The sequence below is a fragment of the Lissotriton vulgaris genome, chromosome 4_1 (assembly GCF_964263255.1).
Source record: "Lissotriton vulgaris chromosome 4_1, aLisVul1.2, whole genome shotgun sequence".
Lineage (NCBI taxonomy): Eukaryota > Metazoa > Chordata > Amphibia > Caudata > Salamandridae > Lissotriton > Lissotriton vulgaris.
The window spans coordinates 681,626,851-681,654,428 of record NC_141691.1 but is presented as its reverse complement, the minus strand read 5'-3'; the positions used below and the strand labels follow the sequence as shown (position 1 = coordinate 681,654,428).

The following is a 27,578-nucleotide window of genomic DNA, read 5'->3' as shown; positions in this document are numbered from 1 at the left end:
AATATTGAGTACAAAATATCGGTGTTTAAAATATAGTTAACTAAAATATCAATTGTTTTTAATGTATTAAAAGGTAATATAAAAGTAATTAAATAATAAACACACTTAAATAAAACATAGTTAAAATAATGTAAAATAGCTTAAAATGTAAAAATAATAAATGTAATGTAAAAAAACATACTTTTTTTCTCAACATATATATTTACCTATTAATATCATAAAATAATTATTAATCCTAATTATAAAATATTTAAAACATTTCTAAAAATATATTTACATTTATATAAATAAACCTATTATATAAATATAAACATAAATAATATATAATATTTTAAATAATTAAAGTAATACTTTTTATGTTAATTAATAACTTACAGTACATTAAACATAACATAATTAAAAACATTGCATAGCTAAAGGAATAAAACTAGTATTCACACTCCAACAAGTGCAAAACTTGAGATTTTGTTGGATAGCGGGTGGGTACAAATTACTATTCACACTCCAGTGAGTGGAACAGTAGGTAAAGTGTTGGATAGCGGGTGGGTAAAAATGACTATTCCCATTCCAGTGAGTGCAACAGTATGGAAAGTGTTGGATAGCGGGTAGGTGAAAATTACTTTTCCCACTCCAGTGAGTGGAACAGTAGGGAAAGCATTGGATAGCGGGTGTCAGGAGTGGCTTCTCGGCAGGGCATTCGCAGGTAGTTTCCCCCATAAACAAGTTTTCATTGTTTGCAAGGACTCCAAGCTCCTTAACAAGTTGGAGCGCTTTGGTCTCTAAATTTCGTTTGAGTCAGGCCAGGCACTTCCCTGTTGCCGCAGTTAGCTCTAGCGGTTAGCGCTCTAGTGGCCCCATAGAATTCTGGCACAGCTGAACGTTAAGCGCGAGCGTTTACCAAACGTCGCACTTCAACCGTTCATTTTCGGGAGGCGGATGTTTGTTCGCGCTCTCCTTTTCTCGTGAGGCCAGAGAACTTGAAACCCGCTGAATTTCTGGCATATCTCGTTTCCCTGCTACCCAGTTCCAGAGACGGCTTCTCTCGTTAGCCTTCAGTTCACGGAAGTATTTGTCAGCTCGCTGCTGTGACTCTCGGAACAGGTGGCAGCTGAGGCTCTGCATTAGTCTTGCGCAGTGTTTCTCCTCAGCCTTCCTGTGTGTTCTCAGCTGCAGTGTCTCGACAAAGTTTTATTGACATTCAGCGGAAGCCCAGCAGCAGTGACAGCTCATTTCCTTCTGGCTCCATATTCAAGAGGCAGCATTCACCGAACATTGGTGAGACCTTTCCTTCGTTTTTGTACACGAAATGCATAGGGGGTTTCTGGTCTCATTTTCTACATAGCGTCCAGAGACTTTTCATTGCAGAGCTTAGTTTATAGTTTTTTCCTAATCAGTTGAAAGACTGTAAGCTCCCATATTAAAGTCTCCGGCATGAAGGTTTTCGCTCATGACGAAATGAGTTTCCAGAGACGTCATTCACAATTATGAACTTCAACAGTATAGACTTTCAAGGAGTTAGAGCAGTTACTTTGCCAACCAAGAGCGCCCTCTGCAGAAGTTAATAGGCGCCACATTTGGAACTGAACATTTAGTCATTTGCCATTGGAATATTGTTGGAGTACAGTCATCTGTGAACTCTTCTTCTAGAGACAGTTTCTTCAAGTAGATAACAATATATACATATATTCTTGTGTACCACCTTTATCTTCTGACTCCAATTCTACAAAGTATTCTCTTTGGCTTGTTGTTCATTGCAGTAGAGTTCCCTTTAGAGACTTACTAGATAGAGGCTAACCCCCACTCTAAGTCAGGTAAAGAAAGAGAGAGAGAGAGAGTTTGGATATAATTGTAAAACTAAAATGTGCATGAACTTAGTAATGTTTGTTAAATCTTGTAGGAAGAACATTCATCTCATCTGAACTATCGAGGTGAAGATTCCTGTGTGGGCAGTCTCTCTGTTTTTCTCTTCCACTTCCCCTTTCCCCCGCATCACTGAGGCAAGAGAAATCTGGCGCAGTGGTGTGGGGGAGTTGGGAGCTAGCATCATCTTCGGCCTGGCATTCCCGCGGATATCAGGAAATTCCAGGTACTTATCTGACAGATTGAAGTGCCAGCAGTTGCTTTCCGCCTGGGTGCCATGGCAGAAGGATTCGATGTAAAGGCCCTGGGGTCTATTTTGGAAGACTTACAGAAGCAGTTGATAGAGACCAGAGAAGAAGTTAGGAAATCAAATCAAGAGACTAGTTTCCTTCGTCAACGTTTAAATGAACTCACAGTCAGCCCTAGACTTGATTTTGGGGGTCAAAAATCTCAAACCTTTAATCCTTCTCCATCCTCCACAGAGCTTACTACTCAGGTGGTGCATGCTATGTCCCCTACTACCCCGCTAGCCCCACCAGAAAGGTTTATGGGTGATCCAAATAAGGCACAGGTATTTGTCACGCAGTGTTCATTGCATTTCCTTTGCAAACCTATAATTTTCAAGGAGGATCAATCCCAGGTGGCGTTCATGCTGTCGTACCTGAGTGGGGATGCCGCGGCTTGGTCTTTACCTCTGGTGTCTACCAATGATCCCGTGTTATACAAATTTGAAGAGTGCAAGACGGAATTTTTACGAATTTTTGATCGGAGAGCAATCTCTCAAACTACAGACAATGAGCTTCTTGATTTGAAACATGGGAATCGCGAATTAGTGGCGTACTTAGCACAGTTCAACAAACTTATTGTGGAGACGAAATGGCCATCAGAAAAAAGAGCGGCGATCTTCTACAGAGGTCTGATAGACAAATTAAAGGATGGCCTATCTCAGATTCCCAAAAGACGCACAGATGTTTCAGAATTGATCGGCCTGGTTCTTCAGATTGACCAGAGACAATCTGAGAGGTGTTCAGAGCGACGAAAGGAAAATCGACCTATTCCCCCCAGGTTTGATCGGATTCGTTCTGAAGGAGTAAAACCTAAGGAAGAAGCTACCGTTGAAGAACCAATGCAAATAGGAACGGTCCGTGGTCCACTGAGTAAGGAAGAATGTGAAAAGAGAAGAGTCGGGAAATTATGTATGTATTGTGGTGGTTCAGGCCATTTTGTCAAGGATTGTCCTCGAAGACCCAAGACGTCGTCATGGGTAAAAGACAAGCTCGACCAGTAGACGGAGTTGCTCTGGTGGACGCAGAACCTAAGTCAACTCCTCTTGTACAGTCTTTGTCCAATACTATGCAGTTCTCCGCTCCTCATCTCATTCTTTCCTGTCAAATTCATTTTGGAAAAGATCAACGTGCAACTGTAGCAATAATGATTGACTCTGGAGCCACCGGAAATTTTTGTGATATTTTATTTGCAAAAAGTTTGGGAATTAATTTTGTAAGAAAGGTCAAACCAGAGCCTGTGCGAGCAGTAGATGGTACTCCGTTATCCTCCGGTCCGATTGCATTTGATACCGAAGTAATTTTGGTTTGTGGTCCTGGAAAACATTGCAGTTTCATTTGCTTCAGTTTAATTGACACCCCTCAATTCCAGCTAATTTTGGGCTTGCAATGGTTAACCGAACACAACCCGAAGATTGATTAGCCCAAGAGAACTGTAGATTTGAATTCTAAATATTGTTTGGAACATTGTTTCCTTCCTCTTCCCCAGGAGAAGGAATCAAGTGAATCTTATTGTTTGGCTAATCAACCTCAGATGATTTGTTTGGTGGAACTTCCAGATGTACCTGCGCAGTACCAAGATTTGAAATCCGTTTTTGATGAACAAGAAGCGCAAAAGCTCCCCCCCATCGGGAGTATGATTACACTATTGAATTGGAGCCTGGAGCATCACTGCCTTGCAGTCATATTTATTCTCTTTCAGAATCAGAAAATTAGCATTTGAAAGAATATCTTGACAAGAACTTGGCAAACGGATTCATAAGACCTTCTCAGTCTCCAGTTTCCTCCCCTCTTTTTTTTATTCCCAAGAAGGACAAGAGCTTGAGGACTTGCATAGACTACAGAGCCTTGAACTTGGTGACTAGAAAAAATCGATACCCGTTGCCACTCATCTCTGAACTTTTAGACCAGGTGAAGGAGGCCCATGTCTACACCAAATTAGATCTAAGGGGTGCTTACCACCTGGTTCGGATGGCAGAAGGGGATGAGTGGAAAACGGCGTTTCGAACCCGATTCGGGCTTTTTGAGTACCAGGTGATGCCCTTTGGGTTGTGCAATGCTCCTGCGGCTTTTCAGCACTTTGCAAATGATATCCTTCGGGAGTTTTTGGATCGATTTGCAGTCGTCTATATAGATGTTATTCTTATTTTTTCCAAGAATATTGAGGAGCATGTTCTGCATGTTCGAACCATTTTGGAATGTCTCTTGAAGAATCAACTCTACGTAAAATTGGAGAAATGTGTGTTTCATACAACCAAGGTTGAATTTTTGGGGTTCATTCTTTCCCCAGATGGTGTTTCTATGGATGAATCTAAGCTTAAGGCAATCCGTGATTGGCCTGCTCCAAGCACTGTGAAAGAAATCCAAAGTTTTTTGGGATTCGCCAATTTTTATCGGCGTTTCATCCAAAAATTTTCTGAGAAGGTGAGTCCAATCACCCGTTTGCTTCAAAAAAATGAAATGTTTGTGTGGGGACTCGAGGCAGAGAAGGCTTTTCAATTTCTCAAAGAATCTTTCATCACAGCTCCAATTTTGCAACACCCCGACCCTTTGGAATTATTTTTTGGGGAGACAAATGCTTCCAATCTGGCTATTGGGGGAGTAGTGTCTCAACGCAATAAGAAGACAGGACAGCTTCATCCAGTTGCTTATTATGCTCGAAAACTGTCCTCCGCAGAGCTCAACTATGCCAATGCTGACAAGGAATTGTTAGCAGTCAAAGATGCATTCCTAGAGTGGCGACATTATTTACTGAGGGCCAGACATATGGTCACAGTGTTTACCGACCATAGGAATTTGCAATTCCTTAAATCTGCTCGAACCTTGACAACGCGACAACTTCGGTGGTCACTGTTTTTTGCTGATTTTGATTTTGTACTCACTTACAAACCAGGAGTGATAAATGGTAAAGCTGATGCTCTTTCTCGTTTAAATGTGGGAGAAAATCCAAAAGCAAGACAAGAAGAATACCTCATCCCTAAGGAGAAGATAGTGGCAGTCTCTGTAGTAGATGAGTTGGAAGAAAAGATTGTACTGGAATTTCAGAAAGGAGACTATTTGAATTGGGAATCTGAAGGTCCTAATCGTTCTGTGAAAGATGGGAAACCGTTTTTTCAAGAAAAGATGTTCGTTCCTGGGGAAAAGCTTCAAGAAGAAACCATTTGAATGTTCCATGATCAGCCGTTGGCTGGACATAAGGGAGTAGTAAAGACCTTGGAGTTGGTGAAGCGAAATTTTCTTTGGCCCGGCATGGAAGCTCAGGTTCGACAGTATGTTGCCACTTGCGAACAGTGTTTGAAAGGTAAAAGTCTCAGACAATCTCCACAGGGCCTCCTTATGCCATTACCAGTACCTCCCTATCCTTGGCACACTGTGTTGATGGATTTCATTGTTGAGTTACCATCTTGTATGGGGAATTCGGTCATTTGGGTGGTGGTTGATCAATTTTCCAAGATGAGTCACTTTGTCCCTCTCAAAAATCTTCCTAATGCTACAGAATTAGCCTCTTTGTTTGTGCAACATGTAGTTAAACTGCATGGAATTCCAAAGATTGTCATTTCAGATAGAGGCCCCCAATTTGTGTCTCGATTCTGGCGATCCTTTCTTAAAGGTTTTGGGGTTGACAATCGTCTGTCCACTGGTTATCTATCACCCAGAAACCGACGGACAGACGGAGAGAGTAAATCAGGATTTAGAGCAGTACCTTTGTTTGTATCTCAAGGAACAGGAGGGAGATTGGCCTTCATTGCTTAGTCCAGCAGAATTTGCATACAATAACTCTGTACATTCAGCCACAGGATTTACCCCTTTCTTCTTGAATTCTGCTAGGCATCCTAACATGTTGGTGGGCAGAGTAGTTGTGGACGTTCCAGCAGCTGGGGAGGTCATTCAGAAGTTACAACATGCTTAATAAGTTGCCTCTTCTAATCTGGTAAAGGCAAAGGCTGCTTTCGAAAGACAGGCTGATAAGGGTCATAAGGAGAGTCCAGTTTTTGAACCTGGGGATCAAGTTTGGGTCTCCACGCGCCATATGCGCTTGCGAGGAAATCGAAAGTTTCAACCAAAGTTTGTGGGTCCTTATCCTGTGGACAGAATGGTAAATCCAGTGAGTGTCAGATTACTTTTACCTAAAACCTTAAAGATTCACCCAACCTTCCATGTCTCATTAATCAGGAAACATCCTCCTAATCTACGTAAGGTTCTTCCACCCGCACCATTGCTGGTGGATTCCATTGAGGAATTTGAAGTAAAGAGAATTCTGGACTCCAAGATCAGGAGGGGTCAAGTTTTCTACTTGGTTGACTGGAAGAGTTATGATCCTGAAGAACGATCTTGGGAGCCTAGTTCTAATATCCACGCTCCAAGATTGGTGAGGGAGTTTCACAAGATTTATCCACAAAAACCTAGGGAGGGGGTTTTGGTGGGTGGTACTGTCAGGAGTGGCTTCTCGGCAGGGCATTCGCAGGTAGTTTCCCCCATAAACAAGTTTTCATTGTTTGCAAAGACTCCAAGCTCCTTAACAAGTTGGAGCGCTTTGGTCTCTAAATTTCGATTGAGTCAGGCCAGGCACTTCCCTGTTGCCGCAGTTAGCTCTAGCGGTTAGCGCTCTAGTGGCCCCATAGAATTCTGGCACAGCTGAACGTTAAGCCCGAGCGTTTACCAAACGTTGCACTTCAAACGTTCATTTTCGGGAGGCGGATGTTTGTTCATACTCTCCTTTTCTCGTGAGGCCAGAGAACTTGAAACCCACTGAATTTCTGGCATATCTCGTTTCCCTGCTACCCAGTTGCAGAGACGGCTTCTCTCGTTAGCCTTCTGTTCACGGAAGTATTTGCCAGCTCGCTGCTGTGACTCTCGGAACAGGCGGCAGCTGAGGCTCTGCATTAGTCTCGCGCAGTGTTTCTCCTCAGTCTTCCTGTGTGTTCCCAGCTGCAGTGTCTCAACAAAGTTTTATTGACATTCAGCGGAAGCCCAGCAGCAGTGACAGCTCATTTCCTCCTGGCTCCATATTCAAGAGGCAGCATTCACCGAACATTGGTGAGACATTTCCTTGTTTTTGCACACAAAATGCATAGGGGGTTTCTGGTCTCATTTTCTACATAGCGTCCAGAGACTTTTCATTGCAGAGCATAGTTTATAGTTTTTTCCTCATCAGTTGAAAGACTTAAAGCTCCCATATTAAAGTCTCCGGCATGAAGGTTTTCGCTCGTGACGAAATGAGTTTCCAGAGAAGTCATTCACAATTATGAACTTCAGCAGTATAGACTTTCAAGGAGTTAGAGCAGTTACTTTGCCAACCAAGAGCGCCCTCTGCAGACGTTAATAGGCGCCACATTTGGAACTGAACATTTAGTCATTTGCCATTGGAATATTGTTGGAGTACAGTCATCTGTGAACTCTTCTTCTAGAGACAGTTTCTTCAAGTAGATAACAATATATATATATATATTCTTGTGTACCACCGTTATCTTCTGACTCCAATTCTACAAAGTATTCTCTTTGGCTTGTTGTTCATTGCAGTAGAGTTCCCTTTAGAGACTTACTAGAGAGAGGCTAACCCCCACACTAAGTCAGGTAAAGAAAGAGAGAGAGAGAGAGTTTGGATATAATTGTAAAACTAAAATGTGCATGAACTTAGTAATGTTTGTTTAATCTTGTGGGAAGAACATTCATCTCATCTGAACTATCGAGGTGAAGATTCCTGTGTGGGCAGTCTCTCTGTTTTTCTCTTCCACTTCCCCTTTCCCCCGCGTCACTGAGGCAAGAGAAATCTGGCGCAGTGGTGTGGGGGAGTTGGGAGCTAGCATCATCTTCGGCCTGGCATTCCCGCGGATATTAGAAAATTCCAGGTACTTATCTGACAGCAGGAGGGTAAAAATTACTATTCCCACTCCAGTGAGTACAACAGTAGGGAAAGCATTGGATAGCGTAGGGGTAAGAATTACTATTCCCACTCCAGCAAGTGCAACAGTAGGGAAAGCGTTGGATAGCGTAGGGGTAAAAATTGCTATTCCCACTCCAGAGAGTGAAGGAACATGCAGTATCAGCGGAGCAGCGTAGGGGGAACACGGAGGTAATTCTATCCGGAGCCTGTTGCAAATTTAGCAACAACACCCCCAGCTTTCTTTTGATGCTCATGAAGCAAGAAAACTTTATACAATAGGTCATGCAAATGCATGTTCCTTCACCGCTGTAGGCACACTATAGCCTTAGTTTTCCTTTAAAACACTGTAAATAGTCTTTCACTCTTTGGTTAATTATACACCATTTAGAAAAACGTGAGTAAGGTGGGGAAGTTGTGCCCCCGTCCTGAAGAAGGAGCACCAGCTCCGAAACATGTTGACGCACACCAAAGGTACTGTCCATAGTCACGACAGCTAACTACCTCAACCTGTACTTCTTTTACTAGTACCAGCCCAAGGTTGAATAAAAATGTTCTCTGATACCTACGAGCCAGGTACTTTTTAACCTTCACTATATCCCACCACTCACATCTTTATAAAATACCCAACCACTTCCACCACACGCACCACACATAGTCTCTACTACAAGTGCTCCCGCGTAGTCGTAGGTCACAGCACGCCGCATCCCATTAGCGGGGTGCGAAGACCCCAATGATGAAGCATGACACCAAGGGGCCTGTTGGTGTGTGAGGGGTATTTTACAAGACACTGAATGTCCCCACATTTGTGGTCTACATTCCCCCTGTCCATTGGGAGTAGGATTCTTTTTGTTTATGTAACAGTGCCCGTGGAGTAAGAATCCTAACTCTTCACTCTACCTCCCTTCTGTTGTTATTTTTCTAAATGGGTCCTATCCTCAGTCCCATGATTCTTTGTTAACTTTGCATTAAAGTCACCCCCAATTAAAATTCCTGACCCAGCATCAGTTTGTGGGCTGAATTCCAGGTTATGTAAAACCTTTGACAATGCCTCAAAGTTCTTGTTTGGTACACAATAAAAATCATTATTATAAAAATTGATTAAATAAATCCTGGTCTTTGACTTTAGCTTGTATTCAAGAATTTGAATGTTCGGATTCCCATTAGACAAATCCCTGATTGAACCACCAGCCAAAATCTTGATCCCAATGAACAAACCGCCCACTGCTCGGCCAAAGCTAGGTTTGGGTGATGTTATACTGAAACAGTGGTAACCCTCTATGTGTAGGTTACCAACAGCCCACGTTTCCTGAAACATAACAATGTCTATGCCATCAATTATCTTAGCCCATAGGGGGTCTGAAAGCCTGGATTCCAGCCCGCCACGTTCCAGCTGAGAATTGATAACCCACAATGGCTACGATGTCTGGTGGACTTGCTCCCAGCACTCCTCGCTATATTCGCATCATGTTCTGGTAGTGTGGGGGTTTTATGTTCATATGTGGCCAGAGGGGTAGCAGCATGGTCGTATGTTAGTAAATCCCAGGTGGCATCGGCTGACATTACGGGTGGTCATTCCTCATTAGTATTGCCAATTACTGGACGGCCACCATTGGCAATCAAGTCATCAGCTGGTCTGTTCTGAGTTGATCTTTCTTCAGCTAATAGTGGGTATCCCTTGTTTCCATTACTTATGTCTGAGCTTCAGGTGTTACTACCATCCATTTTATTCAGTCAGTCCTGCTCATCTAGGTTTGAAAAAGCATATTCAAAGTGATTGTGGGTTGGGATATAAAATAGTGGCCTGACTTCATTCAGCTGCATATACTGATTTGGGGTGAATGCTGGATAAGACCTTTCCCTATGGTCGTAATGGGGTATTGTTTGAGAATTGGGGGTAGTACAAAGGGGCTCTGGCATTGGGGCCTGATGGTGCCGGACGGGACCATTCAGGTAATTAAAATCTTGGTTCTGGGAAAAAAGTGGGGACTTGATCCTAGAACTAAAGTTTGGATCCCGGTGAGGTGCGGCAAAATTGTTCGCCATGTTTGGCTTAGGGGAAATCAGGTGCCTGTAAAAGTAGCCCAGTGGGAGCAGGGTGGTGTTAAATTCCTATGGTGAGGGTAGTGGAGCCAATGTTTTTTCGGCCCAATGGGGGTTCCTAAAATTTATAGTTATACAGTCCCCCTCAAACTTTTTCCTCAGTGGGCCTATCCGGCCCATTCTCTGGGTGTGAATAATCTCCCTAGCCCCTTCCATAGGGAAGTTGCAATTAGCAATTAGCCAATGTAAAGTCTTGTTTTTGAGGGATGTAGGGGTTTCCTCTTGGTCCTTCCTGAGTTTGGAAACATTAACTAGGACCAACACGTACGCCCCACATTCAGGTGGCAGGTTAATACATGGGGGGGACCTGACTCGTGTTAGTTGCTATGTTTAGGGCGGGCTGGGCCGTGGGGGGATTTTGAGCAGGGTTGTGAGTTTGACACATTGGAATCCCCTTGCTCTGTTCGATATTTTGGCCCTTCCCTAGCTCTGTCGCTACATTGGTAGTATGAGGGGTAGCCATGTGATAAGTGCTAGAATTTGATGCCAAGAGATTGGCAGTAGTCCCTTTACCTGCGACCTGTGGGGTTTTGAACGTTGTGGTTGTGATTGGAGCTGGGGGATTCTTAGATTTGGGGCCTATGGGTTTTGAGGAGCTTAATTTAGCTCCCATCTCTGGAGATGTTCTTAATGGGGACGCTTAATTCAGCTAGTTGTTTTTCAATGCGTGTGAGCCTGCATTCTATCGGGGACAGATAAATGCTAAGAAGTTCACCCATTCTTTCCAGCAGTTGGTCATTTACAGTGTTTGCATCGGATTTGTCCACTGTGCCCGGCAACCTCCCCTGGGGCTCCTCGCTTTCTATCTCTATGGTTGCGTTTGTTCCACCTGTGTTTAAGTGTGGATAAATGCCCTTCCTAGGTTTTCGTTTGGGTGCACTGTGTTTCCTAACCTTAGAGATACTATGCTTTGTTGTGTGTTTTGCTTGTTTTTGTATGGCACCCTCCCGCCTGCCCCTTAATTGCCTCATACTGTCTGTGGTTGCTTCTTCGGGAGTAGGATTAATGGATAGGTTAGGAGTTCTTTCCAAATCCATACTGAGTTCTGAATCAGAGTCTACCAGAGGGATTGATGCTGATAAATTTACCTCATTTGGTATACTATGAATATCGGCACGAACATCGGTTATGGGTCTGATGTTGCTAGTTCTAGCCTGGATGGGTGTTATTGCAGATGCTATGGTTCCAAGGGATGATCGTTTAGCTAGGGCTAGGTCTTGCGAGACCCTTCGCTCCAGGAGTAAAATGCCCTGATCAATGGCATCATTGGCCCTTGTTATAAAATTATCTATAGGGCCTATCACTGGTGCTCCCCCAGCTGCTGTTTTACTTCTGGTGCCCCTAGTAGACATAGTGTAGGTATTAATAGAATCACAATATAAATGATACTCTGATCAGTCAGAACAAAAGACAGTGGGGCTAATATTGGGCTTGGCGAATGTGAGAAGCAATAAGCTGTGCGTCGTACAGCACGATGAAGTTCGCAAGGAGAATAGTAAAGAGATGCAGGGCAGCATTTTATCCTTCTTGTTAATTATAGGAGTGTCCAGCAAAGCGTCCAAATGTGTCAAAGAGTCAAGAATTGTTGGAAAGCAACATACCTTGGGGTGCTTATGATGTTGATGTTAGGGGGGTGCGCCCGGCCCGGCCTCCTTGACCTCTGAGGGCCTCAGAGGGCCCGCCCTTTGCCTGGGCTTCGTCCGGCGTGGCCCGCGCGCGGTCCCACAACGCGGGGGCTGACTGCAGTTAAGTGCGCATCCAGGCGCAGAAATGGCGTGTGCTTCCGCCGCTAAGGGTCCTGGGAGTCGTAGTCCCCTTCCTCCGCTCGGCGGCCGCGAAGAATGGAGCTGCGGCGGCGGGAGGGGGGAGCAAGAAGACCAGCAAGCACAGTGGAGGGCAGGTAGGTTTGGCAGCTTTCCCCCAAAAAGTTATGTTCAATTCCCCTGTTAACCTGACATCCTTGGCAGCTACATCATATAACAAAACGAAAGTACAGGCCCTGCCCAGGGCTTCAACTTCATCCCACAGGCAATAGGCAATGCCCATGCACCACTCAGTGTGCACCATTTTAAAACAAGGCAGTTGTTGACAACAAATTGTGCATCAGACGACAGGAAGAATGGTTAAACAGAATTCCGCAGAGGAAGACCTGACGATCCTAAAAAAATCCCTCTGCAGTTTGTGCTGCCAGTTAGCACTGTACCAAAGCCAGCCTACATCAAGGCCATCATAAGCAAGGTTTTGACAGACGCATTTTAATGTTCTAAGCTGTTAAGTGCTGTCCAAATCCCCATACCAGTCCATTTATCACTCATTTGTAGGAGACATGTACAGAAACCAACAATGTATTCATGATAATCTAGCAACATTGAACACCGTCTACATGGGTGAAGTGGCTCAACCCATCCAATCCCTGAAAGCAACATCAAACGAATACGGCCACACTAAATATTTTGATCATATAACTCTCGTTCTTATTGAGTTGCAAAGGTGTCAGATTGAGCCTTGAATTACATTTAGAATTGGGTGCCTAGCCTACAAAGCAGCCCACTCCAACTATCCACCCTACCGTTTTAACCTCCTCAAATTATCTGGTGATATGAGAGGTCTCGGAAGCAAAATAAGCTTTCACTCAAAACCCAGAGCTTCAAAACTTCACACATAGCAACAATCGCTCTTAGGAGCTGCTTCTCCTCTATGGAATCATTTCTATGTCAACCTCGGGATTAAAACCATCTTCTTGTCAACATCTAAAGATGCATCATTTCCAACTGTATTTAACTCATATCTTGACTAACTGTGACCACCTGCTCTAGATATTCACCATGGTTGCTCTGTCTGCACGTGTCTGCCTCTCGCCTTATTTATTCCTTGTTACTCTCTCTTAGTTTCCCACACATCCTCTGCTCATAACCCACTGGAACCCTCCAGGTTCCAGATTCCTTTCAAACTTTATTCTCCTCCGTCTTCCTATTGACCCATTGTTACTCCATTTACGTTGGCTTTCAGTTGCACGGTGCACCCTAATTCCTACACCAATTGCTACTTGCTTTCGCTTTTTTTCCTACATCGTGCTACTCTCTCCATTATTATAATTATTATTATTATTATTAATAATGTTATTTATAAAGCGCACACTCACCTAAAATGCATCCTAGCACTAGACAGACTGTTATGGTCAATCACAATATCACCCACCATTATATTGTAACCAGCCATGTTTTACGAGATTTCCTAAACTGACCAAGATTTGGCAACCTTCACAAACAAAATTGGTAGTTTGTTCCAGAGGTAGACAGCTTGAACAGGGAATGCTCGACCTCCATCCTGAGAGAGTCGGTATGTATTTACTTTGTATCATAAAGCCAGCTTCTGCTGATTAACCCCTTGGCTGCGGCGGTAATTCCGCTGCAGCGCTAGGGAGGAGGGGGGCCGTGAGGCGCCGCCATGCTCGTGACAGAACCACTCCGTCACGAGCCTCGGGCACGCTGTGCTTGTGACGGAGTGGTTCCGTCTCGGCCCCGCCCGCTCAATAGAAACACGCCGCGCAGGTGCGAAATCACTGCAGCGCAGGCGCAGCGGCCAGGCCGTGACAGAACCACTCCGTCACCAGCACAGCGCGTCCGTGGCTGGTGACGGAGTGGTTCCGTCACCAGCATGGATGTGGTTAACAAGAGAAGTCACCAGTATATCACTGTCATAAAATAGTCCCCAAGGATTCTGACCACAAAAGAGGACACCTGCGGAGTAATAGTCTGAGGTGGCCAAAAATCTACCAGTAGTCGTCATGAGATCTTATTTGGCACTCAACAGAGCATCTCTGTCTTATCTTTGTTACATTTGAGAAAATTGGAAATTCGATGTCAGCCAACTAGTAACCTCCTGCATACATTGATGGGAACTATCCTACGGTGTGGGTATTTTTGGTCAACCAATATTATAAGCTGGGTGTCACTGACAGAACTCATGAAGACTACCCCACCTTTGGTGAAGCAACTCAGCCAATGGGCTCAGAAAGACACTAAATAGGGTGTGGCGCAGTGATGACCCCTGGGGCACCCACAGTACTATAGCTTTGAGTTCCGACTGGTATTGGGGGATAAACCGCCTGAGTTCTGTCCATCAAATAAGACACATGACATTTTAAAGCTTTATACTTTATATAGATATCTGATAGTCTCGCAACCAGTAAATCATGGCAGACTGTATCGAATGAAGCTGACAAATTTAATAATGTGAGGCAACAAAGTTACCTTTGTCAATTGCCATCCTCAGATACTCAGATCATCCAGAACAGATACCAATATGTCTCTGTTCCCTTCATTGGGCTTAAGCTGGACAGAGCCAGATCCTGTTCGCATTACTCTAGAGATGGCCTACTAAAATAGAATTTACATGTTTTTCTGAAAATTTTCATTGGAATTGGGAGCAGTGAAATAGGCTGGTAATTACCATCTCACTTTCCCTGTAAGCTTCCTCTCACTTTTCCTTCTGGTCAGACCCTGGTATCCTCTTGACGCCTGTTTTGTCGTGAATCTCACATGTGGTTTGAGCTCTTATTCCCTGCACGTTCACACTACATCCTGTTGCCATCTAGTCACCTGATCCTACGAGTCCCTCTCCAGTACCCACTGTTCCCACAGAGTGCCTTATTACTTACGTTTTTTTCTTTACATATAGTCAGCTAGTGTTAACTGAACAGTCTCTTCTGTGTCTTCCCTAAACCATATTAGCTTCTCGATCTACCATTATTTAATCTAATGAGAATATGCTTGATCTATATTATGTTCATCTCATGAGACCATGCTCGTTTATACTGTTTCATTATTCAATGTCACTCTTCATGATATACTGTAAAACTCACAAATACACATGAGGGAGATGGATAAGAAAGGGGTTCAGATGCACCCTCCTGAATTCAGTTAAAACGAAGAAGTATCTCATCCCTATGAAGATAAATTATTTCATTAAGAGATTAAATGTATTATTGTCTAATGTGTGTCCTGGGTGGGCAGATCCATGCCAGAATATTAGCATATCCACATTTAGATAAATGTATTTATCTTAAAAATCGGGCATGGATCCGGCCTTCCAGGACCAATGTTGGAGAACCCTGGCTTAGAACACAGTTTGTGCTATACATGCCTAAATGTATATATGTAGTACATTCTGTCTGTGCTCCAAGCTTGAAGATGAATACTTGCTCACAAATAACACACACTGACAACTGCCTTGAGTGACAGCCTGCTCAGCGTTTTACTATTACAGCTTATGGAACAGGACTTCACTCTTTAAAGGAAATAGAAAGAAATAGAAAAAGGTTCACAATCTTTCTTTATACTTAGAAAAAGAATTCCAAATGTTACTTCTTGCACAGAGGTCACATATTCACTCACTTGGTCGGAAGAATATCCCACAAGCTTGTCCATGATTTCGCCCCTCGATAGCTCTGGGTGTTTAATTTGTAGTTGTTGTAACACTTTTGTTCTGGCAGCAAGCATCACCATTAGGCAGGCCTCACTAGCGGTTCCCTGAAATAAATAATAACAAAATCTGTTATAGCAAATATGAGAACTAGAGCAGAAAATCAGCATAGAAATATCTGACCTGCCTCCCCATTTCTGAATAATTAATGTATCTCACTTATGTTGCTGTTGCTCTTAAGCAGCAAACATAGGGCACATCCCTGCGTTTGGAAACAGTCAGCGCGTGGCGTTAGCTATCTTGGCTTACCGCCGCGCCTGAATAGTTTGCTTGTACATATGCCTCAGAGTGCTTGCATAACAAAAACGACAAATACAAAGTATAACGTTTAGCCCTTTTCAACCGGTGAGCAAAGTATTCTGCTTTTTTTCTCGAAAATTCAGGTTTAAGAGAATATCTCCCTATTTACAACAGGCGTTTTCAAATGAATTTGCTTTTACTTCACTCAGTGTTATACTCGTTCTCGTAGGAGCAGGCTATTATTACCAGTTAACATCTGCTACAGTTAAAACTATGGCAATGCAACTATGTCGTTTATTTTAAGGCTTCCTGGTCTAAAAATCAACTCTTGCCTTCTTCAGTGACTGATGCACTCTTTAACATTGGTTATGGCTGTCTGAGGTAGGAAAACAAAATCGAATTCTTCAAATAAGAGGCTCTTTAAAATGACTCACTTCAGTGATGTCAGTGAAGGTGTATTATATCATTTGAGCTGACCTCCACAAACGGTGATTGGGGACATTCTGCGCTTTTCCTTCTCCTCCAGGGCACGCATGCACCATCACGAACGTAATGACGCACATTAGCATAAGAAACCAGAAATCCGCACTGATTAAATAATGCGACACAAAAACACGGCGTGGCATTTGTGTAACTGGTTTGCCTCCCTGTAATTGTCCATGAAAGACCACTGCTTACCTACTCTGTGACAACACAGATAATGTTGGATTGTGTGGGCTCTCTAAACACACAAACATCTCCGCCGTAGAGCAACCTGCTACAGAGATAAGACAGCACAACTCAAAGAATACATCACGGAGCATGGCGTTGTTAATGTAATTTGCGTATCCGGGATATAATCATGGGTTCCTGTGTATCACAGTGTTCTGGGGTTCACGGCATTTAGAATATGTCCTGGGAGAGTTTTAGAGACAAAGGGACAATTTCAAAACAGTACTGCGTAAAATAATTTAAAAAAAGAGTGCTTGAGTTGAGCGAGAGAGGGAGTTTACCCTGCAAAGTACTAAGGAGACCAGATCATTTCAAGATATTTCCATAAAACTGTTTTGTAAATCATTCTGCCCCGCAAAGTATTTGTTGCCAATGAAGCATCTCGTGACGTACCGCCACAGGCATGAGATGCTTGTATGACAAAGGGACAGAACGCTGTTACTTTCTATGAGTTAGAAGCAAGGCTGCCAACGAATTATGAGCTGTTTGCAAATGTATAACTGAATTTGAATCATGTTCAATTAAATACAATGGTGATAGCTAACCAGGGTCAGATACTTTCATTAGAAGTTTTTGTTGAATTTGATAACAAAGGGGAGGCAGTAGCGATTTTAATTTCCTGTTGGTGAAGGTGGAGACTGAGATATGGTCTGAGTCTCTGATAACACACATTGCAGAGCTCCTATGCTCTATATTACTGCAAGGAGCTTCGTTTGAGAAAACTGTTCCCTCTTGTCAGCAGTGTCAGTTTGAATTCTATGTCAGGACAGGAGGCTCCGATTATGCTTTCTCATTTCTTTAATGAAATGCTCAGCAGCCAATAAAAATAACCAAAAAACTAAATTTCCCATGAACACTAGGGAATGACCATAGAGCAGGGGCGGATAGGCAAGGCGGGCATTCGGGAATGGGCCGAAGGGCCGGTGCCTCAGTGCCCTCTGTGGGCCGTTTTTTTTCTCCCCTGTCCCAGTCCACAGAGAGTGGACTAGGAAAGGGGAGAAAAAAAACGGCCCACAGAGTGCGCAGAGACAGAGACTGAGAAAATGAAAGCAGCCTTGCTGTGCGGCCGGACAGCGATTGTCAGCTCCTTCACCCCTACCCTGTCAAGCAATCAAGCTGAGGCTGGGCTGGGGAGGGGTGATTGTTTGCAATAATCGGCATCCCTGGGGGGCAGGTGTTTCTCAGGCCTTTGAGCCATTTGCACCTCGGCCCCCTGGCGCCCATGCAGCCCAGAAACGGTGTTAGTTTTAACACCTCGCCCACAGCCCTTCACATTCAGGGCATAGTGGGCGAGGAAGAATGGGTCTTGCTGTGGGGGCCCGGTGATGTTTGGAATTTTTTTGTTTTATTTATTTACTTATGCGATTTTATATAGCGCGGACTTTACCAAAGGTGTCGGAGCGCTTCACACTAGGAACAGCAATAATACATGAGGAGAAAATTATAAGTGGACAAATTACAAAAGCAAACGTTAAGTTTCATGAATCAAAAGTGACAATAGTCAGCAACCAAAATACAAGAGGAGCAAACGATACATTATAGGAGGAAAAAGTGACATGTGTGCAGGTTACAAAAGCATACAAAGTACAAGTAGAGGTATAATACTGCAATTAATGGCAGACACTCCAGCACAAGAACAAACGTTACGTAGGCAATGGTGGCACTTGTGCAAGTATCTAAAGCAAACAAAAGTGAGAGGTAGCAAACAGTGTGTTACAAGAGAAAAGTGACTTGTGCAAGTTACAAGAGGGTACCATACACAGGTACAAGGGTAATACTACAGTAAATGGTACACACTCAAACTGCCAGAACACACTGGGAAGGCACTTCCCATGCACCAGCTTCACCTCAGCCTCCCCCGTGGCTACCTGGCTACCTGGGATGACCCAGAAAGTTGTGTTTTGTGCTCCCCTGCCAGGACATTTCCCCAAGGCCTGGAGGGTTGATTAATTTACTAATTGCAGGGGCCTTACCTCTGTTCATGTGCTCCTGAGCTGAAGGTCTGGGGAGGGCTGAGTAGGTTAGTAATAGCAGGGGCTTTGCTGCTTTTCAGGTGCTCCTGTGCTGGAGGGCTGGAATAATTTTGTGACAAAAATGGGCCTTGCTATTTTTTTTAGTTGCTCAGCATGTAGGCCATTGTCACCTTGGCCCTGTGTCGTGTGCAAGAACAGTATCCTCCCACTTTCATTCCTTGTCTGTGCAAATGGTGTTTCATGAAAGGGCACGCCCCTTGAATGTGGGCCACGCCCCTTAAATATGGGCCACGCCTCTTGAATGTGGGCCACTTTTTTCGTCAGTGCCCGGGCCGAAGTGTGATCCCAATCCGACCCTGCCATAGAGAGTATAGTATAAAAGGTCCCAACATTAGTCCTTCTTCCTCTTTCTTTGCTGCTCCGCAGCCAGTTAAGTGCTTTATCTATTTGTGCTTACTTTTGTTGACTGCTTACTGTGCTATTGTTATTGCTTGCTTGTATTTGGCATCTTTCAGTAGCGCGCTGTGTTTACGCTTCATTGGAGCTCTCCCGACTCCGACTGTTGTTGCGTGATTTCATTTCTGACGTCCGTTCGGCGTCTTTTGTTCTGGAGCGTGTGTTCACTTCCGCTTCTCGGTCCGGGCGCTTGCTTGCTGCTTGCGGACCTTTGTGCAGGGGGAGCAGGGGTTTCCGTCTCGTTAGGAGAGCACGAGCGCTCTCGAGCCGGTTATTGGTGACAGGCGGTGGTCGCTTTATTTCCGGATTCTGGGGATTTTTCCTTAGTGCCGGTTGAGTGACGAGGTCGTTTCTACACCCATGCCCACAGCCTGTCTCAATTTTAACCCCGTGTGACGCTGGAGTCTGGTGAAGGCTTCGGTTGTAACTTTGTAGCATAGGCTCTGCCTAGAGTGTTTTTGGACTGCGCAGGCTTTTGCTCCCTCCACGTTTGAATTCTTTTGGAGTCAGGTTTGTGCCTGCTCATTTTCAAAGCCTGCTGTGGGGTTCTCTCACTCCCCCTTATCTTGTGTTTTGACACTCCATATTCCTGTAGTCGTCTTGTGGGCTCTAATTACTACACTTGTGTAGAATGGCAGAATACTATGACGCAGATGATGACTACTATTATGGGGATGAGGATGAAGGCTCTTTGGAGCATAATTTGGTGGAAGAATTGGATAAATGTGTCCAACAGTCGGTTAATAAAGTACTGGTACATGCAATTAATCCTCTCAAGTGTCATTTAAATATGTATGCGCAGCAACAAGGATGGCTGCCTGCATCTAAAAAATCCACGAAGTCGCCGGTTAATCCCCATAAATCTGATTTCCAGAGACTGGCTAAGACCTTGGCGGCTGTGCCTTCCACAGCTTCTGCATCTCAGGATACCGATTCGGACAATGCTCATTCCTCAACATCTTCAGACCATACTTCACCCCCGCCAAAAAAGCGTGTCTGTAAAGAACATTTTGTGGACGCTCCAGAACGTCCTCCAGTGCTCAATTTTGAACCTGCGGATATATTTCATCCGAATTCATCTTCCTGGTTACCTTCGCCTGCTGTTGCCGCCTATATTCAGGCACACATTCGGCAACCCTTTGAGGCTTCGGTTCGTGCTAGGCTACGTTCAGAATGTCCAAGGCCTGACCTGGCTGACCATTTGGCTGATACACCGGAGGTCGACCCCATGATGGTCACATATTTGAAGAAATATGCAAAGGACCCGAAGAAGGGCCTTGACCGGTCTTGGCGGTCTTATCAAGACAAGTTGCTGGACATGCTTGGGCCTCTTACCAAGATTCTGGATCTAGGCTTTAAGGCGAAGGAGGCCTCAGCCCTTGTGGACCCGGACGAGTTGATTGAATGGGCCCAAAGGGCGATCTGCCAATTGGGGAACGCCAATTGTGCTATGTCTGCTGAATGGCGCAGGTCGATTCTTTTGAAATGAGATCCTAAGCTGTCCGAGCTGGCGACTTCGGAGTCTGGTCCTGATGCACAAGGTCTCTTATTTGGTCAGCCTTTCTTAAAAGAGCTTACGAGGTTTGTCTCCACCTTCAGTGGAATTGACAAGGCGCAGGCCTCCTTGCGCCGGGCTATGCGTCCGGTTTTTGCAAAGGCCGGACGACATCGGGGACGCTCGTTCCGCCGTGGTTCCACTCACCAGTCCCAGCGAGGTAACACCTCTCATCGAGGAGGAGCATACGACACCGGATACTCCACTAGAGCCAACTTTTATCCCTCCCGCAAGGGGAAGGGACAGTATGGCAAGGGACGTTCCGGAGGACAGCAAGGACAATTCCAGGATTCCAACTCTGCAGGTGAGCCTGATTCATGTATGCGATGTGATGTTGGGGGGTCGAATACAATGTTTTCTCAAAAATTGGCGCATGATCTTCAGCGATGCATGGGTGCTAGAAACCGTACAGGGGTTCAAGATAGAGTTCTATCACCCTATGCATCAGACCCGTCCTCCCCCTTGTTTGAGTTTTTACCTTCGAGATCAGGCTTGTCTCTCCGAGGAAATCGACGCTCTTCTCCAGAAGGGGGCGATTCTTCGAACCGTCCGTCATCCGACGGGGTTTGCCAGCTCAGTCTTTCTGGTCGAGAAGAAAGGAGGCGGTCTCGCCTGGTTCTCAACCTGAAAGACTTCAACGCAGGGGTAGTCTATCGGCACTTCAAGATGGAGGGCATCCATCTTTTGCGAGATCTCCTGCGCAAAGGGGACTGGATGGTCCGCCTAGATCTCAAGGACGCGTATCTATCGGTGCCGATCTACGGGCCCCATCGTCGGTTTCTCCAGTTTCAGTGGCAGGGAGTTTGGTACGAATATCAGGTTCTCCCGTTCGGCCTTTCGTCAGCACCATGGTGCTTCACGAAACTACTGAGACCGGTTGTGGAACATCTGAGATCTCGGGGGGTCAGATTGATTATTTATCTGGACGATATTCTCCTTATGGTGGATTGTCCACTCAGGCTTCTGCAACATCTGGAGTGGTCCATCGGTCTTTTGCAGTCTCTCGGTTTTCTGATCAACATTCCGAAATCGGTTTTGACTCCAACTCAATCTATAGATTTTCTGGGTTTCCAGATAGACTTGGTTGCTTGCCAACTTCTCTTGCCCAGCCAGAAGATGCGTTACATCAAGAGGGAATTGACATCTGTTATTTCCAGACCGACTGTGTCATTGAGATCGTTGGCACGTGTAGTAGGTCTGTTGGTGTCTTCCCTTCAGACGATCTTTCCAGGCCCTCTACATTACAGAGCGATGCAACGGCTAAAAATCCAGCATCTCCGGAAAGGCCTCAGATATTCGGACCAGATTCCTCTTACCGAGGAAGTGAGGTGGGAGAGGCAATGGTGGCTAGACCACATGGAGGCCTGGAATGGTCGAGCCCTATTCGGTGCGTCGCCGGAACTAGGGATAGAACCCGATGCCAGTCGGTGGGGTTGGGGAGCCCGTTGCGGGTCTGTCTTGACTGGGGGTTGTTGGTCCCCTCAGGAGTTGTCTCTCCACATAAACTGTCTGGAACTCCTAGCGGGTTCGTTTGCGATCAAGTGTTTTTCTCCCCTTCAAACAAGTTGCTGCATTCTTCTCCGGATGGACAACGTTTCCGCAGTCCGCTATATCAACAAGCTAGGCGGGACTCGGTCCAAGGTGTTAGCGGAGATAGCCAAGGGTTTTTGGCATTTTTGCCTGCAACGGAAGATCACTGTTATTGCGGAGTATCTTCCGGGTCGCAAAAATCAAGTTGCGGATTGGCACTCCAGACATCTTCGGGATTTCAGCGACTGGAGGCTTCACCCTCGAGTATTCCGTGCCATTCTTCGGCGGTGGGGCCAGTGTCACTTAGATCTGTTTGCCTCTCGCCTCAACGCGCAACTCCCTCAATTTTACAGTTGGAGACCGGATCCACTAGCCCTGGCCACGGATGCTTTTCTTCAGCAGTGGCCATCGACTCTGTGCTATGCGTTTCCCCCATTCATGATGCTCCCCAGAATTCTGGCTTACACCAAACGATTTCGAGCGGATCTGATTCTGATTGCTCCTCTCTGGAGGGCTCAGGCGTGGTTCCCGGTTCTCCTGGAAATGTGTTGCGAGCCACCTCTCCTTCTTCCCCAGAAGTGGAATCTTTTACTGGATCCTCTCGGAGATCCACATCCCCTAATTCTGTCCGGCTCTCTTCAGCTGCTGGCGTGGCGGATCTCGGGGATCGCTGGACGATCCCGGGCATTTCTAGCGACGCTTCCAAATTCATTAGTGAGGCCTGGTCTCCCAATACTCACAAACGATATAAAGGTGCTTGGAAGCGGTGGTGTGATTGGTGTGCTCAACGGGAAGTTGATCCCGTTTCAGCGGATATCAGTTTGATCATTAACTTTTTGGCGTCCCTGGCCACCTCAGGTCTGGCTTATAGGACGGTTAATAGTTTTCGTTCCGCTATTTCAGCTGGCCACATCCAGATTGATGGCAACCCTGCGGGTGAGCACCCCTTCATTTCCAAATTGCTTAAAGGGATTCGTCTTTCGAAGCCTCCCACTCCTAAGTATGTCTCTTTATGGGATGTTTCCATTGTTCTGAGGTTCTTGGAGGCTTGGCCTTCCAATCTCTTGTTATCCCGTAAAAAGTTGTCTGCTAAATTGACAATGTTGTTGTGCCTTGTATCTTGCAAACGTGTGTCAGATGTCCGCGCATTAGATCTTGCGGGTCGCAGTTTCACTCCTGAGGGTGTTACTTTTCGTCTTTCTAGGCGGCCTAAGTCTAATACTACTTCCATTACGTATCCTTCTTTTCCCGCTCATCCCAACCTTTGTGTTGTGCAGTGCCTTAAAGATTATGAGGTGAGTACTGGTTCTTTACGTTCAGACATGCAGGGTCAATTGTTAATTGCCTTACAGAAACCATTTCGCCCTGTCACTCCAGCTACTCTGGCGCGCTGGGTGCGTTGGCTTATGTCCGAGGTGGGCATTGATGTGTCTGTGTTTGGTGCACATTCTGCACGAGGGGCAATGGCTTCTAAGGCTTTTTCCATGGGTGTCACGCTTTTTGACATTATGAAGGCCGCAGATTGGTCTTCTGATTCAGTTTTCAAAACGTTTTATTACAAACCTATTGATAGTGTTGCTTCTGTGGTGGTGGATCAGCTTTGAAAAAGCATAATCGGAGCCTCCTGTCCTGACATAGAATTCAAAATTTGCAAACATACGTGACAAGAATTTTCAATTCAATTAAGGACTAGGAGGCGAGGATTATCCCACCCTTTGTACTTCATTTGCATTGTTATGTACTGTACACTTTTTGACTGCTATTACAGATCTATTAATCCTTGTTCTTTGCCCCCCTGGATTGCTTTTGACTCTCTTGCATTATTTGGATGTTACGGCTATGTGTCTCTTTCAGGTTCAGATCCGAAGTGATGTTGGCCATCTTCCCCCAGGGTTTCATTTGACTCCTAGTTCACAGACCCAGTGTTCTTCTGACTTCTGCTTCAAGATCCTTTGGATTTCTGCAGCGTGTTTGGAGCTGTTATTGTTGATATACATGGGATTGCATTTTGGACTGGAACTGTTTCCACAAAGAAAAAGGGAGAAGGACTAATGTTGGGACCTTGTATACTATACTATATATGGTCATTCCCTAGTGTTCATGGGAAATGTAGTTTTTTGGTTATTTTTATTGGCTGCTGAGCATTTCATTAAAGAAATGAGAAAGCATAATCCTCACCTCCTAGTCCTTAATAGAATTGAAAATTCTTGTCACGTATGTTTGCAAATTTTGAATTCTATGTCAGGACCGGAGGCTCCGATTATGCTTTCTCATTTCTTTTTTTTTTTTGGAAATGCTCAGCAGCCAATCAGATAACAGTATAGAAAAATAACAATACCCATGAATACTCAGGGTATCACCTGACAACCATAGAGTCACTACTATAAAATGTCCCCTGGAGAATATCCAAATTCAAATTCAAATAAAGCTTTATTTCGATATAAATTTTCATATCATAAAAGCATACATTTTAAAATACATCAAAAGCACAATACACATTTCACTATATATCACAAAAAGCCAGTACCATTTCAGTATTGGATGAAAAAAGGGGAAATAATAATCATATTCATACACAAAGAATACAATAAATACTTAATTCTTTTTTAAATTATACGGTTCAGAGAGCCCTATGGATTAAAACAATTTAAAAAAAATATATACAGTCAATTCATTGAATTTCTAAATTTCACCAATAATTTCAAAAATGTGATTAGAGTAAAAATTAATTTCGGGGATTCCTTCCTTTGTAGTTTAAAAAACGCCTCTCTACAAGAACGGATCCCCCACTCCTTGAGAATTGGTCTTAGCAAAATTTTTCTGGGAACATGATCAAATTTACATAATGAAGTGCAGTGCAAATTTGATTGGAGGGCCACATCATCACAGGAACAGGGCAACATTTGTCTCGACCAATCATTACAGGATGGGAATGTGATCAATCGGAAAAAGGAACCCATTCTAAAACTGGATAAAAGCATTCTAGCATAACTATTAGTATCACTATTAAGATAAAATTGGGGACCCCGTTCAGGAGTAATGTGTTGATAGGCTAGGACAGACTTTTTTAGTTTCTCCGTCTTCCACCTTTTATTCTCTACATGGTCCATAACCATTTTGCGTAGCCCTTTCCTTGATATTAATTCCATGGTAGAGGGGTTCTTAAAAAACTCTGGATGGCCAATGTCACTCATCATATTTTCTACTGTCGACAACCACTTAACGCGCTTAACGCCATCCAATTGTAAACAGTCGGATATGATGTTGCGGTTAAAGGCAGTTTCAGCGGTCAACCAGAGCTTGTGCCATAGAAGGATGGGTTCCGTCATAATAATATCCGAAATCTATGGAAGGCCGAGTTCTATATGTATAAAGTAGTTAGGAGTGGATTTTGGTACCCCTAAGAGGTACCGGAGAAAACGATTCTCAGTCTGTTGTATACAAAGTACGGAATCGATTCCCCACACCCCTGAACCACAAATGGCCGTAGACACACATTTGGCTTTATAATTGACAATCAACTCTTTAACAGGTCTTCCACCAATTTTAATTGCAAAATTCTGCAAGGCACCAATGGCCTTAGAGAAAGCTAATTTTCTCGCTAAGATAGCTTGTTTCCAAGTGGATTTCCTATGAAAACAAATCCCCAAGTACGGGAATCGATCTGTAATCTCTATTTTTTTATTCTCTATGAAGATAGGGCAGGGTATTGTCTTTGTTCCCTGTCGGCAGGACATAGAGAAAGTTTTTCTAATGTTGACCTTCAGTCCCTTTTCCCTCATAAAAAGAGTGAACTTAGAGACTGCCCTTTGAAGGCCCAGGCTGGTCTGCGATAAAATTGCGGCATCATCTGCATATAAGAGGATGGGAACAGGGCAGCCTTGTACTGCAGGGTAGTCATAAGGAAAGCTGTTAAGGTGATCACCAATTTTATTAATATAGAGTGAAAAGAGTAGGGGTGCAAAGATGCACCCGTGTCTTACTCCCCTCCTGATCGAAAATCTTGATGAGCACTCTCCCTGTTGTCCAAAGCGAACCTTCGCTCCAGCATCTTTGTATAACTCTTTAATAAAATTTAAAATGGAAGAATCCAGATCGAGACTTTTTAGGGTAGCCCACAGTTGTTTGTGTTCAACACAATCAAATGCTGAACTTAAATCTATAAAAGTAATAAAAAGGTTCCCTTTTTTTGCTATAGTGTATTTAGAAATTAAAAGATGTAAATTAAGACTCTGCTCAACCGTCCCCATACCTTGGCGAAAACCATACTGAAAAATCGAGAGGATATTAGCTTCCTCAATCCAATTTTGCATACGTTTTAAAATGATGCGCCCCACTACTTTCATTAAAGCATCAATAAGAGAAATTAGACGGTAGCAGGACGGGTCATGCCTGTCCCCTTTTTTAAAAATGGGGACCACTATAGCTTCTGACCATGTTTGTATTAGACCATGGGTATTAGCACAGTTCATCACTAAGGCTAACAATGGGGCCCAAAAATCTGATTTAGCTTTAAAAACATCTACTGGTATAGAGTCTGGACCCGGTGCCTTACTAGGCGGGCTTTCTCTAATAGCCAGACTCACCTCTTCACATGAAAAAACAAGATCCAACGGAAATTTTTTCACATGAGGTTCGGAGATGGGAGGAAGTATAGTACCACCTTCAGGAGCAGTAGATTGTAGCTCCTGTCCATCATACACATTTTTAAAATGAGTGACCCAAGTGTCCCCGTTGATGGCAATATCTATCATTTTCGGTTGGTTGCCTCGCCAAAAGGAGGCGTTTGCTGCCTTCCAAAAGGCCGTGGCATCTTTATTTCTTGAGGCAGAGATTAAAGTTTCCCAGGCCTTTTGTTTCAAGGCTTTTTCTCTGTTCTTAATAGCCTTGCAATAATTACATCTTGTCTGTCTAATGGCCTCTAAAGATCGCGGGTAGTATGTAACGCCTTTTTCAAAATTTTTAGAGCAGAGGTACAATGTTTGTCAAACCAACCTCTCTTTTTATTAGTTCCAGATTTAGGTTGCCGTGTCAATAAGGATTTTAGGGTCTGCTGAATTTTGTTAAAAGAGCCTAATATTTTTTGCGGGTCTTCTAATGGAGATAAACATATGTTAATCTCCGGACGTCTTTCGAATAATACATTTCTAAAAAGTGTTTCAGGGATCACTTTGTCAAATTTAATAGTATAGCCATTTGTCCGTCCCATGGATATATGGGGTTGATAGTTTATGGTATTTGTATTAATTTGTGACCTCTCTATATGTTTTCTTATATTAAACATTAAGGCATAATGGTCTCCATACACCCCGTCCAATGTTTTCGATAGGGAGAGCAAAGTGGCATGTGATTTAGAAAAGAGGGTAAAATCAATCACAGTATTTGAGCCTCTTCCATGGAAAGTAGTTTGAAAAGGTAGTGACGGTGAGCACAGTTCATTTACAAAATCTAAGTTAAAATAAAAAAGAAAACTATTTAAACTATCCCCTAGTTTTGAATGG

The 27,578-nt window shown here is 44.1% G+C and overlaps 1 protein-coding gene across 1 annotated transcript in view; it reads right to left on the bottom strand.

Moving 5' to 3' along the window:
• The window catches only part of LOC147722438 (aromatic-L-amino-acid decarboxylase-like), a 1,636,613-nt gene that overhangs the window by 1,423,932 nt on the left and 185,103 nt on the right, over window positions 1-27,578 (bottom strand). The window contains exon 4 of the mRNA XM_086964961.1: window positions 15,525-15,659. Coding sequence (XP_086821087.1) covers window positions 15,525-15,659 — 135 coding nt within the window. The remainder of the gene's footprint in view (window positions 1-15,524; window positions 15,660-27,578) is intronic.